At 37.2% G+C, this 14,740-nt stretch overlaps 1 protein-coding gene across 11 annotated transcripts in view; it reads right to left on the minus strand.

The window, feature by feature from the left end:
- Ncoa2 (nuclear receptor coactivator 2) overlaps positions 1–14,740 on the minus strand; it is a 259,865-nt gene that overhangs the window by 50,336 nt on the left and 194,789 nt on the right. For all 11 annotated transcript variants that reach the window (XM_074068683.1, XM_074068687.1, XM_074068685.1 and 8 more), the window contains 2 exons: positions 5,591–5,694; positions 1,272–1,449 (listed from right to left, as the gene is read on the minus strand). In XM_074068683.1, coding sequence (XP_073924784.1) covers positions 1,272–1,449; positions 5,591–5,694 — 282 coding nt within the window. The remainder of the gene's footprint in view (positions 1–1,271; positions 1,450–5,590; positions 5,695–14,740) is intronic.

A 14,740-nucleotide genomic window follows, 5' to 3' on the forward strand; every position in this document is an offset into this window, starting at 1 on the left:
AGCAATCAAAGAGGGAAGGAAAAGAAAGACTTCTTAGTAATTCAGGTTAATAAGGATGTTGAAAGTTAAAAAAGGGTATAATATAAAGTAAGGCAAAGAGCTCTTTGGACAAGTGAATTAGTAAGTGTAGGCCCTTTGAGGAAGCCATGAAATTACTGAAGAGATTTGAAAATCTAAGTTACTTGAAGTAAGAAATCCATTTTCATATTCATTTATTAGTGAATATAATAAAGGAATCCCATCCAAGAATTCCTACATTTTGTATTACTGTTGCAGTCACTTTGAACAGAGTTACCCTATGAAGAAAAAGCTAGCCATAATGGAAGCTGAAGAGGATCTTTTCTAATTTACTATGCTAACAATAAGACCTGCTAATAGAAACAGTTTTAAGAAAAAGAACAGAAAAACTTGCCAATTCAGGACCTGACCTTATTCTGCACTAAAATATGTACTTCTTTTTATCTGTGAAGATGTTCTTAGCATCATTGGCTTAAGCGAGAGTATTAAAAAAAGAACCACTAAGTAAGTGGGAACAGCAAAGCTCTGAGGCAGCAACTAAGGAGGGCCCACACTGTGAACACCCTGTTGAAGAAAGTGGCCCTGAATCACCACAAGCACTTGTAGGCAGCATCTCCAAAGTAAGTTGAAAAAGTCAGGAAATTTGAGACAGGGTCAGTGGGCTATAGTGGCAGTGCATGAGGACGACACCCCCAGACCTGTTTAGGTCTGAAATGAAAGACCCCAGTGGGGTTGTGGGGCTGATATGCTTGAACCTCTCTCTCTATTACTTGTTCCTTAGGGTTTTATCTTTTGAATGCCATATACATATACATACACATCATATTCTTTCATGAGTAGGACTCAAAATAAGCTGAATCTCAAACTTTTCGTGACCTACTTTTCAGATGGTCATGAAGAAAATGGACGAATCTAAGTTGGCTGGCATTTGGGCAGGGTAAGGTAATTTACCTTCTTTAAAAAAAAAAAAAACAGTAAGAACAAACCTTGAAAATAGCTGCCGTGAGTACTTTCCATCTGAATCATTTCGTGTACTTTATAGGATCAAAACGATTATTCATTTAAGATCAGTATCTGAGTATGTCCTTCTCTCTGCAACTTTTAATCTTAAATATTTAAGTGCTTCTAAAAACCACTCAGTCACTCTTATCCCTAACGACATAATACAGTTCTAGTTTACTCATTCTAACAAAAACAATGTGTGTGAAAAGGGTAGGGCAGAAGAGGGAGAGGCCCAGCAGATAGTCATTTACCTATAGACTTTGGCAGTAGGTTTTTGACAAATTCAGTGTGGTCCCCAACATGCAGGATGCTATATACACTTTTGTTCATCAGCTCTTCTTGGTTATACCTTAGATACTGTGTCACATTCTCTGAAACAAACACCACATTGCCTTCCAGGTTCACTACAAAGAAGAACCCATCGAGGGCCTATGGGAAAAGACAAATTGTGTTAGAAGGGATGTAACATTTTAAAATTATATACAATTTTTAAGAAGGGAGGGATCTCTTCAAGGGGAATGATTCACATGTAGATGGAAAAGAGATCTCCTTTACCCCTCTCCTAGTTTTCAGAAACAAATAATACATTTTCTCTTGGGAAATAGAAATTATTCCATCTTAGTCAATGGGAGAGAGTCTAGATTAGGGTTTTCTGTCACAAACCAAATGTTAAATACTAACTCTGTTAACTTATCAGGAGATAACTATTACTAAATAAAAATGAGCAGGCATTTATCTATATTTTCAAAATGAGACTGAAGTACTCTATAGATTCACACACAACTTTCATGTTGTCAACCCAACACAGTCATTTTGTTCCACAGTTTTTCATACAATGGGCAGAAGGGGTCAATGATAATTTCTTTCTCACATGAAAAATAATTATCAAGGAAAGCTCCCCAAATGTTATTATTGTTAAAGTTGCCAGAGCTTAAGTGAAAAGAATCACAGATGATCTCAGACTTGAAAGTAACATCAGTCCTTTACTGTTTGGTGTATGGGAAGATTTTGGGCAGGGTCTCTGACATGGCAAATCCTGTTTGTGCTCGTTGTCCAGATTAAAATGTGGGTTCCTAAGTTAGCTAAACATCAGTAGCATGCTTCCTATAATGGGTCAGAGTCTCATTCTTTATGTTGCCTCGCTCTAGCAGGCACTCTACCACTTGAGCCACTCCACCAGCCCATGTTGACTCAATCTAGATTAGGGAAAGACATGAAGAATCTAAGATCATTTCAGAAAGTAAAGATAATATAGTTACTGGGAATATTAATGTACCTTACACATAATTGTCATTGTAATATTTACAACTCTTGAAGGAATGTTTTGCCTTTCTCAATTTACAGAAGGGGAAATTGAGGCTCAATGAAGCAACTGAGTTTCTTTTCTTTTTTTTTTGGCAGTATTGGGGTTTGAACTCAGGGCCTCATGCTTACTAGGCAGGTGTTCTATTGCTAACTCCAGATGGACCTGACTCTAAAGCTTATGCTTTCAGGTATCAGGCAGCAGGGCACTCTCTCCTCCACTATGGATTCCTAGACCATTTCCCCATTACATGTGCATTGGCAACAAAAGGCTGGGGGCTCAAGTGAGTTTCTTCTACTTACATTAACTCCTGCTTTTTATATTATTTTATTTCTGTGTGTACCTGAATTTTATTTAAATTTTTTATTAACTCGTCAAGGAAAGTGGGAAAAAAGTAAGTAAAGTGAAACAAGCAAGTCTGTTTGAGGAAGTCCTGACAGAAATCAGGAATAAATCTTATTTTAATTAACAATTACATTTTTAAGATTAATTGGATGAAATGGCTGTTATCAAAAAGTCCGAAGAAAATAATAAAAAAAAATATCCAAACATTACAATGATGTAACTTACAAAGGTGTAACTCCCGCTTTTTATTTTTATTTATTCATTTTTTATGGTACTTGGGATTGAACTCAGGGCCTCATGCATGCAAAGCAAACACTAAACCACTGAGCTATATCCCCAGCTCCAACTGCTTTTTAAAAGTACAGCCTCTTTTGACCCTTGTTTATCAGAGCTCTGTTTTATGGGTCAGGTAAATGATCAGGACTAGAAAAGGCTTGAGAATGTGTACTACTCACCTAACAGTGGATGGGGCCTAAAGTGTTTATTTTTTCCCTAGTTTGTTTTTTCCTTGAGTTATTTAACAGGCTTCTCAGTCTAGAACTGGCCAGTGCAAAGCTCCTTCTTTATATATTTTTTTCTTTTTTGGTGGTACTAGAGTTTGAACTCAGTATCTTGCATTTGTTAGGCAAATGATTTACTACTTAAGCCAAGTCCCCAACCCAAGGAGCTCTCTTTTTAAAGTTTTTCTTAAATATTCTATCAGGCTCTCTCAATGGTATAAGCTATGTACAGGCCAAAGCAAGACTATACATAATGATAAATAATCTTCCATAGTAGGCTGGCACTAAGCCTGGAGAACTGTGTACAAGTGAGTGCACTGTTGGAGGGGACAGGAAGTAGTCACATGATTAGCTATGTAGCTAGTATCCCTCCTAAACTCACTGCTTCAGCTACACTTCAGTAGGAGTTTTCATAATTATATTACCTATCAATCACTTTGAAAGTGCATGTTCCTTCCTACTGCTTTGTACCATGGTGAAAAGACTGATTTGTGGCCTAATAAAACTGAAAGATGAAAGTGGTTCTTCTCATAAAATTGTATTTTTTTTAAAAGCTCACTATGATATACTCTGATGAAAAAAGCTGACATTTGGTTCTGTTGCCTAGCAACCACTATGCTATGATGTAAGCATGAGTGTGCATCTATGTCTCTGAACAGCTCCACGGAACATGTTTTCTGTTTAAACAATTACATGCAAACAGGAATACAGATTTAAATTCAAACCGTAAGTCCCTAGATTCAAGCATTACCTCTCTAATATATTTAGCACTGATGTCCTTCAACATTCACTGTGCACTGAATTCTCAGAGTATTCTGAAACAGCAAAAATGTTGTTCTAATTTTATGAGAATCAGATCCACTGATAATCCGATTTCTACAATTAATGAACTTGCACTCAAATGGTTTGAGTTGCAGCCTGTGGTTATTCTAAGCTTTTGTTTTTAGAGGTCTTAAAAGTCTTCCCAGGAGTTTCCAATGTAATTCTCCCCATCCCTAGACATAATGAATAAATACAGATAGGTGGAAATTTCCCAACTGTAATAATTTAGAGCACCATAGTTTTCAAATGAATTTTCTATTTGTAATTCAAAAAGTTTTTCCAAAGAATATTTCTTTCATGTAATTCTAAACAGTCCACCTACTTACAGTTTTCATTATCTGCTTCTAAGAACGAAGTACAAGTGGCACTCTCTGGCCTTCCACTGCCCAGATGAGTATGGAAAAATCAAGTTAAATGTACTTCTGTTTTCTCCCTGGAAATTGTGGTTGAATGTTTCAAGCCACTAATTCAAGAGAAGATAAGCAAAGCCCAACACAGGTTCATTTAAAGCCTTTTGGCCAGCAGATCCCGCCTCAGGAAATGAATTTTGTTATTTCTAAGTACAAAGACTGGGTCAGATGATCTTTAATCTCTCCCACCCCCAATTATACAGATTTTCAACAAACAAACAACAAAGTCATATGCAGCAAGTGAAAAAAGAGGCAGTGAAGCCGAGAATGTACTGGCTAATTTTGTTTTAAAAATCTTAATTTTTTATATATGTGTAGCTACAGCAGCAACAGAACTGATTCTATAATGACATTGCTGCAGTTTCTGGTCATGCAGTGCTGTTCAAACTTAGTATACAATCAGCAGAGTAAATTATCCTGAGAGCTGACATCATTTATGTCTTGGGTTCCTCTGTTACTTGTTATATATCTACTGGCATTTTTTTCTCTCATCTTACTAAGCACTTGGTATTAATAAAATAGGAAAGTTGGATCTTAACAAATTCTAAACTAAACAAATTCTAAACAAAAACTTACCAAAGTTAATCAGGAAGAGGTAGCTGAAAGTATTATGCTTATCTTAAAAAGTCCTTTGGCCAGTTATTCTAACTTTCATTTTTATGAGATAAATAAGCTGGTTGGAAGTAGCATACATAAAAAGCATAAACCTCCTCTTTGATTTTCAAATTTTAACCTGTTTATATAGGCATAGGTACACGGCATACATAAAACTTAAGAATTCGGGTTGAGGTATAGCTCAGTGGTAAAGCATTTGTCTAGCATGCCTGAGGCCCTGGGTTCAGTTTTCAGAACCACAAAAAATTAAATTAAAAATAAGACTCTGGGGAATATTTCAAACTAAAATATATCATAGAACTTAATAGGATTTATGAATATGGTTTTCAAAAATAAATGCTCAAGTGACAAAACCTGAGACTTTATATTTTCATCTAGTTATTTTAATTATATATTGTTAATTTCAAAATATACATATGCTGGAAGCAGAAGCCAAGACAAACATACATACATACTAGTAGGCTCAAGTCTGTAGTACCAGTGTGGATTTTCCTTAAGTTATGTTCACCTGAAATTAAATGTATTCTGTGAAGGCTGACAACATTTTAAAATACAGAACCAATGAGGGTGTCTACCTCAAGCATCATAGGCCCCAGTGCATCCTTGTCGATGACACCCTGCCCTGTAGATGACACATCTGACTTCTGTACTTCATCTATGTTGGCAGCTGCTGCTTTCTCTGCAACAAACACAAGTGTGAATTAAATGGTGGTGCTATTCAAGGGCAGAATGACACAGAAATATTTTTATTGTAATGATTTAAAAAAATCTCTAGAGGGATCAGATGTAGCTATAAAAGAGAGTATCCCCACTGCCCCTGAACAGGGGAAATGGCTAGAAGCAGGAACCAGATATAATTTTCATCTCCAGAATCTGTAGCTCAGACCCCCTTTCAGAATGCTGAGAAAATGAGTTTAGTGGTTTCATGCTAGTCCCTGGTAGCCATTTTTTTCCCTAGATTATAAAATCTCTATATACCTTGGAACAATTAGTTTCTACTTGAGAGCTTCCCCAAACTAGGATAAAGTAGGGTCTGTTGCTCACAATTCCATAGCATTATCAGGAATATATATGCACACATCTGAAGAAAAAAAACAAGGAGTCCTGGTCCTGACCTGCTCTGCTGTGCCCACATGACAGTCTGCAGTCAGCCTTGACTCTTATTTCTCTACTCCTGTTCACACCCACATTTAAAGTGACCAGGAAGATTTGTTTCCCAATTTGTTCAAAGGTTTAAAAATTTAAAGCAGAGGGAAGAAAGAGGCATACTATCAGGTACACAGAGTATATCACCAGCTGTCCTTTGACTTAGCACAGAAGTGCATGATAGTGAGATGATTTAGTGAAAAAGCTCACAGGACAAAGAGATGCTGATTTATCAATATATGTATAAACTAGTTATTTAAAGAACACCAAAAGAAGATTAGAGCATAACAGATATATACCAACAACCTGCTAGAAAACAACACAAAACAATGTGCGATTATTTAAAACTGAATAAATTATATCCTTGTTTACACTGCATGTTAACATTTACAATAAGCCCACTTTACTAACAGATTACATGCAGTTTTGAACAAGTGCAATAAAAAATAACAGAAATTTCAAAAACAAAAATTTAAAATATTGACATACTCATTACACTGCTGTTGATTCAGAGCTCTCAGTCACTCCTGCATTATCTTCAGTTGTGTTTAAATCCTTGTGACCTGACCTTAATTTTATGAAAATATGATTCTCAAAAGCAAATGATGCCAAAAAGCAAAGTAAAAGTTGGTGTACTTAATCTGTGAAAAGTGAAAAATTTGGATTTGTTGAAAGGTGGCATGTCTTTAGTGGAAGCTGGGTGGTATTATGGGAAAAATGAATTAAGCATGTCCAGTGCAGTACTGAACTCTATGCATCCTGAGTATGCATGGTTTTTCCTCAATGGTGTCTCCGTGGAACCATACACCTGTGGGTACCATTTCCATGTTGTATACTTATCACTGGAAATGGAAGGTTGACCTGTGTAGCTCAAAGCCAAGCCCAGCCACTTAGGACAAGTATGGCTCAGCACAAGCTATTTTTAAGGCCCCAGTTTCCTTGCTTACCTCTGTTCATCACAGACTGGGTCAATAATAAATGGAATGACACTTTAAAAATTACAAAGTAGTGTGCCTGGAGGATTGTGAGTTAATGGGACCCTTCTATGATTTCTCTGTTATAAAAATTTTCAAAATACATATACTAATGTAAATCATGGTATTTCTAGACTTGATTTGAAGTTAAGTACAGATCATGGAGCTCTCATAAACACACCTTCCCTAAAATAAAACCAACAAACCATCAAACAAACATAACACCCCCCATTAAAAAAAACTACAAAGTATGCCATGTACAGTGGTATACATCTATATTCTCAGTCCTTGCGAGACTGAGACAGGAGGAACATGAGCGAGACCAATCTGGGCTACATTTTAAGACCCTGTCTCAAAAAACCCAACTCCACCCCACCCCCCCACAAGTAACATAGCACTAGCATACAGTATTTGAGGGTTTTTTTTTTATGGTGTTGGGGATCAAACCTAGGGCCTTATGCATGCCAGTTCAAGTATTCTACCACTAAGCTACATTTTCACCTTGCATTTATTTCTTCCTCACTGAGATCTATAGGTAATAATTTCTTTGCAGAACATATCACAAGCAGACTGTATTTACTTTTTTAACTACTCTACTATCTTCCTAATTTACTTTCTTAGATTCACTGTTAGGCCACTCAGCACAGGCTTTCTCTGCAGGCTTGGTCTTATCCCAATTCCTTAGCCAGTCCTCACAGGGCAGAAAGTACCTCAGCTCCCCAGCAGTAAGACACAGAGCTGCTCCAACAATACTACAGGATGCTCTTCCCTCCGTTTTCCCAGAATCTTTTCCATTGCCACACAGACTCCCCTCCCCAATCAATGTGCACTGGGGCATTTTTTTTTGACAGTTCATTCTGTAAGCTATAAATTTCTTCTCAGCTTCTTCTCCCAGTACTGGAACAGGACTTGTACCATTACCTCATTTTCAGGGAACATTTGGATCAAGAGCTGTCCTGGATTTTCCTCATGTGCCTCCACTTACACTGCTTTATGCGGAACCCTCTTGGAAGTGGACAGGACCTCTTTTTTTAATGCCCTTTCCCTTTCTTCTTTTCTGCAGTGCTGGGATGGAACCCAGAAACTTCAGCAGGCTAGGCAACTACTCTACCACTGAGCTACACCCCTGCTCTCATGTACCTTTTTTTTTTTTTTTTGGGCAGTACTGGGGTTTGAACTCAGGGCTTTGTGTTTGCCAGGCGGGTGCTCTACCATTGGACTGAGACTTCCAGCACTCTCATGCACCTCTTTTAACCACCCTACTTTATGGAGGCCCCTATACCTCAGACTGAAGGCTGTTAGAGCTTCATGAATACCAAATCTCAAAGTTTATGTACTACATATTACAGATTCCCATGGTCCTACTGCACTCTCATTTTGTTTTTGTCTTTAGTGCAGACGAACAAGATGCTGCCATCCATAGGATGGTGGTCTGCAGTCTTTCTTTTGCCTCCTCACTACATGTAAGGTACTGTTCTCCCATCAGAAATACCCTTCAGCAGCAGCAGCAGCAGCAGCTATGCTCAGATTGGAATGCTGTTGTACATGAGAAGACATCTCACGAAGGGTCTGTTGGAATTTGCAGTGGAAACATGCATATGGATTGAAAGATCGTCCTTAAACGAGTGTGATACATGCCAAGGGTGTACCTCATGCTCCTGCAACCCATGAAACACACTATTCCACCAGAAGGTACACTTAATGATGGGACCACGCCTGGAGCCTCGCATAGATCCGATCTCAGAGCAGGTTTTTCAACACATGTTCTGTGTCAGACAGACTAGACTCTCTCATGGCACTCATCCCTGAAGAGTAGGAGTGAGTGAAGTTGAAGGTAGGTAGAAAGAGGAACTGATTTTTCCCTTTGCCTCACTGGCCCTTCAAAGTGCAAGGTGAGGAATGGAAAGGGAGGTGGTGGTAGAGTCAAGGAATAAGGGTTCAGGGTTTCTGGAGCACATCTAGTCATAACGAATGATTTGTCTGGCCATAATCATTAAGTGTCAAGGTATCTCATCTTTGCCCAAGTTTCATTCTTCTACTGTCAAAATACCATTTAATTCCTTTCAAGCAATGGACTTGAGCTGGGAGTGTAGGTCAGTGGTGGAGTGTGAGGCCCTGGGTCTCATCTCCAGATGACCCACCTCCCCCTTGAAGGAAAAAGGAATGGACTTAATTTGGGTTGGGAGGTTAATATTGGGGGAAGAGAGAGATGAAACAACAGCTGCTCACAAAAAAGATCATCTATCTGTTACTGGCCACTAGAAAACCTCAGGCTGCTGCAATATGAGATTCTGATCATATAGTAGTAAATTATGTGTTCGGTGGTATCTATACTGATACTGCATTTTAGGGTAAAATAAATGGAAAATAATGATGCTCACGATAATGGTCTACTTATGATTATTTTGAGATTCTGATAATCTTGCTGGGGACCTAAATTAATATTAATATTTTTGTGTAACTGAAAAAACTTACTTTAAGATAACTCAAACAGGTTCCCAAGCACTGATAAATCCTCATGTGAATAGGCATCCTAAATATTTGAGCAACATGCTCAGGCAAAGAATTTTAGACTTTATGAACAGGATATGTAGAACCAGGACCAAGCTGGCACAGTATTTTATTATTATGAATTTATAAATCAGATATAATTTGGGATAAGGGTCTAAAATTTAAATTTGGAGACAATTTAGATCTGATGAAATGTGTGTTTGGGACACTACTGGAAAACCTGGATAAAAACAATTATTACTCTGAAAAATTATTTGCAGTAATAAAAAAATGCTATTTTTCTCTTTACAGCATTCAACTGATAATGTTTTGAAAGGAGAAAGCAGCAGCTAATACGAGTATCAGAGAATGATTCGCCTATCTGAGCCCACATGAAGAAATGGAGCACTGCCAGTCAGGTGAGGCTCTGTGGTCTCTGAGTGAGCAACCAACCAGTGGAAGTGGAGTGAACAATCAAATGGAATGAGAACAAAGAGCTAAGCTTCAAGGAACTAACTCTGAGTTCAAAGAAGAGAGAAAAACAGCTGGACAGAGCTGAAAATATTTCACGTGTTGTCACTGAGTTGGATTCTGTGAGGCAAGTGGAAGGGAACAAGGAGACAGGTGGTGTTGCATGTGTGGCATTAGGCTACTAGGAAATTTCAGCATGGCCTTGAAAACTAGTACTGAGAAATATTGAAAAAAAAGTTCACCTAAGCTGGAGCTCTAGCAATCTCTGACTGAAAAATGAAGCAAAAACATTTTCATGAAATGTGTTTGAAATGATACTATTGGGACATGTGACTTGAAAGAAAACTCCAAATGAGTTTATATATTAATTGCAAGAGAATTTTGAAAAAATGCTGCAGTGTTCACATAATTGCAATGCAATTTCGACAAACTTAGAAAATGAGAATTTTTTATTACTCATGACCTTAATAAATAAAAGCCAAAGGGGTAAAAAAAAAATTGGGCTTTTCACTCCTGTCCTCACAAGAATGCTTGGAATATATGTATTTTCTAGTCAACTTGTTATCTATTATTCAATTCTGTACTGAATTTGTGAATTGACCTTTTTTCAGTATTAAAAAGAAAAAAATCAATAATGTGAAGTGATAGAAAACATTCAGAAATATGGCTTTACCAATGTAATTGGAATCCAAATTAAACTGGCCTTGAATTTATGTTATTTGGTTACTTTTCATGAAGTAATTACTACCTTTGTTCAATGTTCAGTTGAGCCTTGAAATTAAATAGAAGGAGGAAGAAGAGGACTCCTCGAGATACACTATTATATTAATCGGACATATACTGGTATCTTGATAAAGCACTTCAGTAATGAGTATACTATTTTTAAGTAACAGATAAAATAAGTTTAAATCCTTTGATATGTTTATACTTCTGTAAGAACAGCATTACTACACTAAAACAAGCTATTTAATATTTTTAAATTAGGCAGTTTTCTCAGTGGTCATGAACTATATTTGGTTTTCTATATTTTGCATCCATTAACCATAAAAATATATTGTTACAAAAATATCCTTCAGTAAACTCAACAGTAGAAAGCAAGTCCCAGAGTTTCGTATGATCAAAACCTCATGAAATCTCATTATTATAGATGAAACTCTTAAATTGGAGAAAGAGATACTAAAATTTAATTTTCAAAGCCTAAGAAAAGATAACTCCTCTATGCCTTGACTTCATCATGTCTTCCAGCTGCACTTTAATGGCTATGTGTTAGACAAGAAGTCTTTGTTTTCTTACAGCGCTCGGGGTCGAACCCAGGGCCTTGGATATGCCAGGCAGTTACTCTACCACTAAGCTACATCCCCAGCCCTTTCTGCTATACTTTAACCATTAAAGTTATGCTTTTTTAGATAAAGAATATGACCTAAAAGAATAATGATGAAAATTATAATTGTATCATTTCCTTCTTTACTCTCAAAAAGATTTTTAAAAATCAGGGTCCAAGTGGTAGAGTGCCTGCATAGCAAGTGTAAAGTCCTGATTTCAAACCCCAGCACTACCAAAAAAAAACAACAAAAAAAAGATTTAAAAAAATCCTAAAATGGCAAAACCCTGACTGGAGAGACTGTATAAGGATGCCTCTATAATCTTTTCCCGATTATCCTTTTTCTCTTGGGTGGTTGCTTCCAGAGCGATCCCTCTTGGTCCCCTTCTCCATTTGCCTGCACTCCAGAAATCCAATACCAATTAATTAGATTTCCAGCTTCAATGCCAAGAACAAAACCTCATCTCTTCAGGGACTGTGTTTAAGATGAGTCATGCCATAACTGGGGGAAAATTATTAATATTATATTCCATATTTTTCCATAAGTAATTATTATTCATGGATTCTCTCAGAACAAAAGGAAAGGTACAGCATTTAATCTTTAGAAATAAAACTGATTTAACAATGCAAGGAAAAAAACTTTGTTTTTGAAGCTGCTGGATTAAATTGCCTTTTATCACTGGCATATATAGGCATATATATATGAGAATAGTAATAAATCAGATCATTAGATAGTTATAAATTATGAAGTGTCTTTTTAAAGACCTTTACGCATTCTTCTAAAGTATCATTTATTGGTTTTGGTAAGTATTGACTCATATTATGGAATCCTGCCTATTTGTTTATTAGGCAAGCCTATGGAGGACAATCAGCTCACAGAGTATTTCCATAAAACAGTGTGAGCACAGTCCCATCCCTTCACAGGGACAGCAGTCATGATTGTTCTAACTCCAGCAGAGTGGTGGCAACCATCACGGATTACTCAGAAACCTACATGCTGTTTAGTGTCTGCCCATCAAAGGAACAGGGTAATACAGACATTATGGCAGAAGTTGGTATTTTTTCTTGCTCTCTTTTCCTTTTCTTTTTGGGATCATCTGAAAAGGCTGTAGAAAGCTTATGGACATTAGCCTATCTTTAAAAAGTCAGAATTCAAACAAACAGCACTCACTCTGTAAAAATGCATCAACTGAGAGATAATCCACAGGGTATTTACGTGTATATACAGAAAGATTTTCACACAACTCATGTTTAGATATTCTTGACATGAAAGCCAATTAAAAGTTTAAGTTATTTTTATGTTTGGTCAAGCATGAAGATAGTTGCTTTTACAGAAGCTGTGTTATTTAAAACATTAGAATCTTTGACTAAAATGAACTTGGTACTTTGTGTAGTTTTTATAATTAATTCCAGTGCTTCAAAATGAACAAAACCACTCACCCAGAAATCTACCAATTTTTCAGTGGAATGACATCAAACACAAGTCTAATCTCCTCTACAACAAATTTAAAGACTCTGTTGGGACTTCATCTACCATTTGCATCTTGCATTTAGGAAGTGTATGGTTTAAAGGTGGCAATTCCCAAACCCAGTGGCAGTGAGACCCATGCAGAGTAAAGTCACTGAAATGACGACAGGCAGCTTCTGGCTAACCATGAGATTAAATGTTACAGGAAAAGTTATGCAGCATCTCAAAGGTTCTAGAAGGTAAAACCAGAGAATTATGCATCTGCACCCAACTAAAATTAGAAAAGCTGCCATATGGCTCTGTGAAGCCAGCAGCACATTCTTATTCATTAGGAAGCATTCTGCTAACATAAAAACACAAGGTCCTTCCTGTGCTCTCCAAATGTGTTTATCTTTTCAACATTAATGCAGTATATATCATGGAGCTGCTGAAATCTCCTGCCGTGCATATTAAAAACGTGCAGCTGCACTTTCTTCAGTGGTGGGAGGAACCTAGGCCCCAAGTTGCTTCCCTTTCTTTCTGACATTGAGCTTCTTGTTAACGCACTACGATTTCCCTTCAGCATGGAAAAACAGCAAAATTAACCAGTCTCTGGCTATCGCCACCCAGTAAAATCCTCTCATGTTCTGCTTCAGAGAAAGCAGCAGACTTGGTTTCATTTTCATCAACAGCAAGATACGACTACTTACAGAGTCAGTGATCATGTCATAAGTTGGAAATATGAAGGCCTACTGTTAAAATTAATGTACTATGCTTCTCAAGAGAGAGATGGTAAGTCACTAGAATAGACTCAAGGTAAAACTGACCACAAGCTGCTTTTATTCATAAGAACTCTCTATCACGCATTCTACCCTCACCAAATAGTAGTACCCCACACACTACCTCTCAGAATACTGACTTTATTGACAGAGAAAGTAGACAGTGATCCTCTTTCTCTGTAAGTCATTTGAGTTTATACTGATTGGCCAACAACTTTCTTTTAGATAATCTAAATTTCCATGCTTCACAGTTTAAGTCCTGTAGGAGCTTAAAAACATATCACAGAAGAAAAAAAATGAGGCCCACAGTAAAGCACTCCCATGAGGAGAGGGCCTGTGGAAAGGTCTTCAGAAGTGCTACAAGTGAGTGAACAGAAAGGCAACAAAGTGCACATAGCTGCTTGTTCAGGCAGTACCCATTTGGCGTGGTCCTGGGGGCATCTCTAACTTCACCTTCTACAGTGATGGAGTATTACGAGCTGAAGGCCAAAATGCTCACGGACACTGCATCCTTAGAGTAAAGTCTAATTCACTGGGTTCAGCTAGCTAAAGTTTTGGGAGCTATCTGAATAAGGAAATAGAAGAATCATAACTTGATTAGAAGGCTCAAATGTGAGAATGAAACTAGATAAAGGGAGAAAATATAAAAAAAAGTAATGAAAGAAAGAAAAAGTGAGGTGAAGTTCTAATTCAGCTCTAGCACTAATTCAGAAGATTAGGGGCAGCCTCTCAAAAGACCAATTTTTTTGGGGGGGGTGAACTCAGGACTTTGTGCTTGCTAGGCAGGTGCTCTACTGCTTGAGCCATGCCCCCTAGTCCCTCAAAACACCAAACTTTAAAAATGTTTTATTTATTTCAAATATAACTAGTTCAAAATCAAGGCCAATAAAATTACACTATAGTTAATAAACTTTCTGATACCTAAGTTCAAATCTGAAAATTACATCAAAATTGTTTCTACAATCCTCAAAAAGACTTAGGTCTAAGTGTAAATATTTTGTCACCCAATCATTATTCTGATTATTGGCATAGTAAGCAGAGAAAGCAAAGCATTAATAACAATTCGAGAACTTGATTTAAGTATACATATTACCATG

The sequence above is a fragment of the Castor canadensis genome, chromosome 3 (assembly GCF_047511655.1).
Source record: "Castor canadensis chromosome 3, mCasCan1.hap1v2, whole genome shotgun sequence".
Taxonomy (NCBI): Eukaryota; Metazoa; Chordata; class Mammalia; order Rodentia; family Castoridae; genus Castor; species Castor canadensis.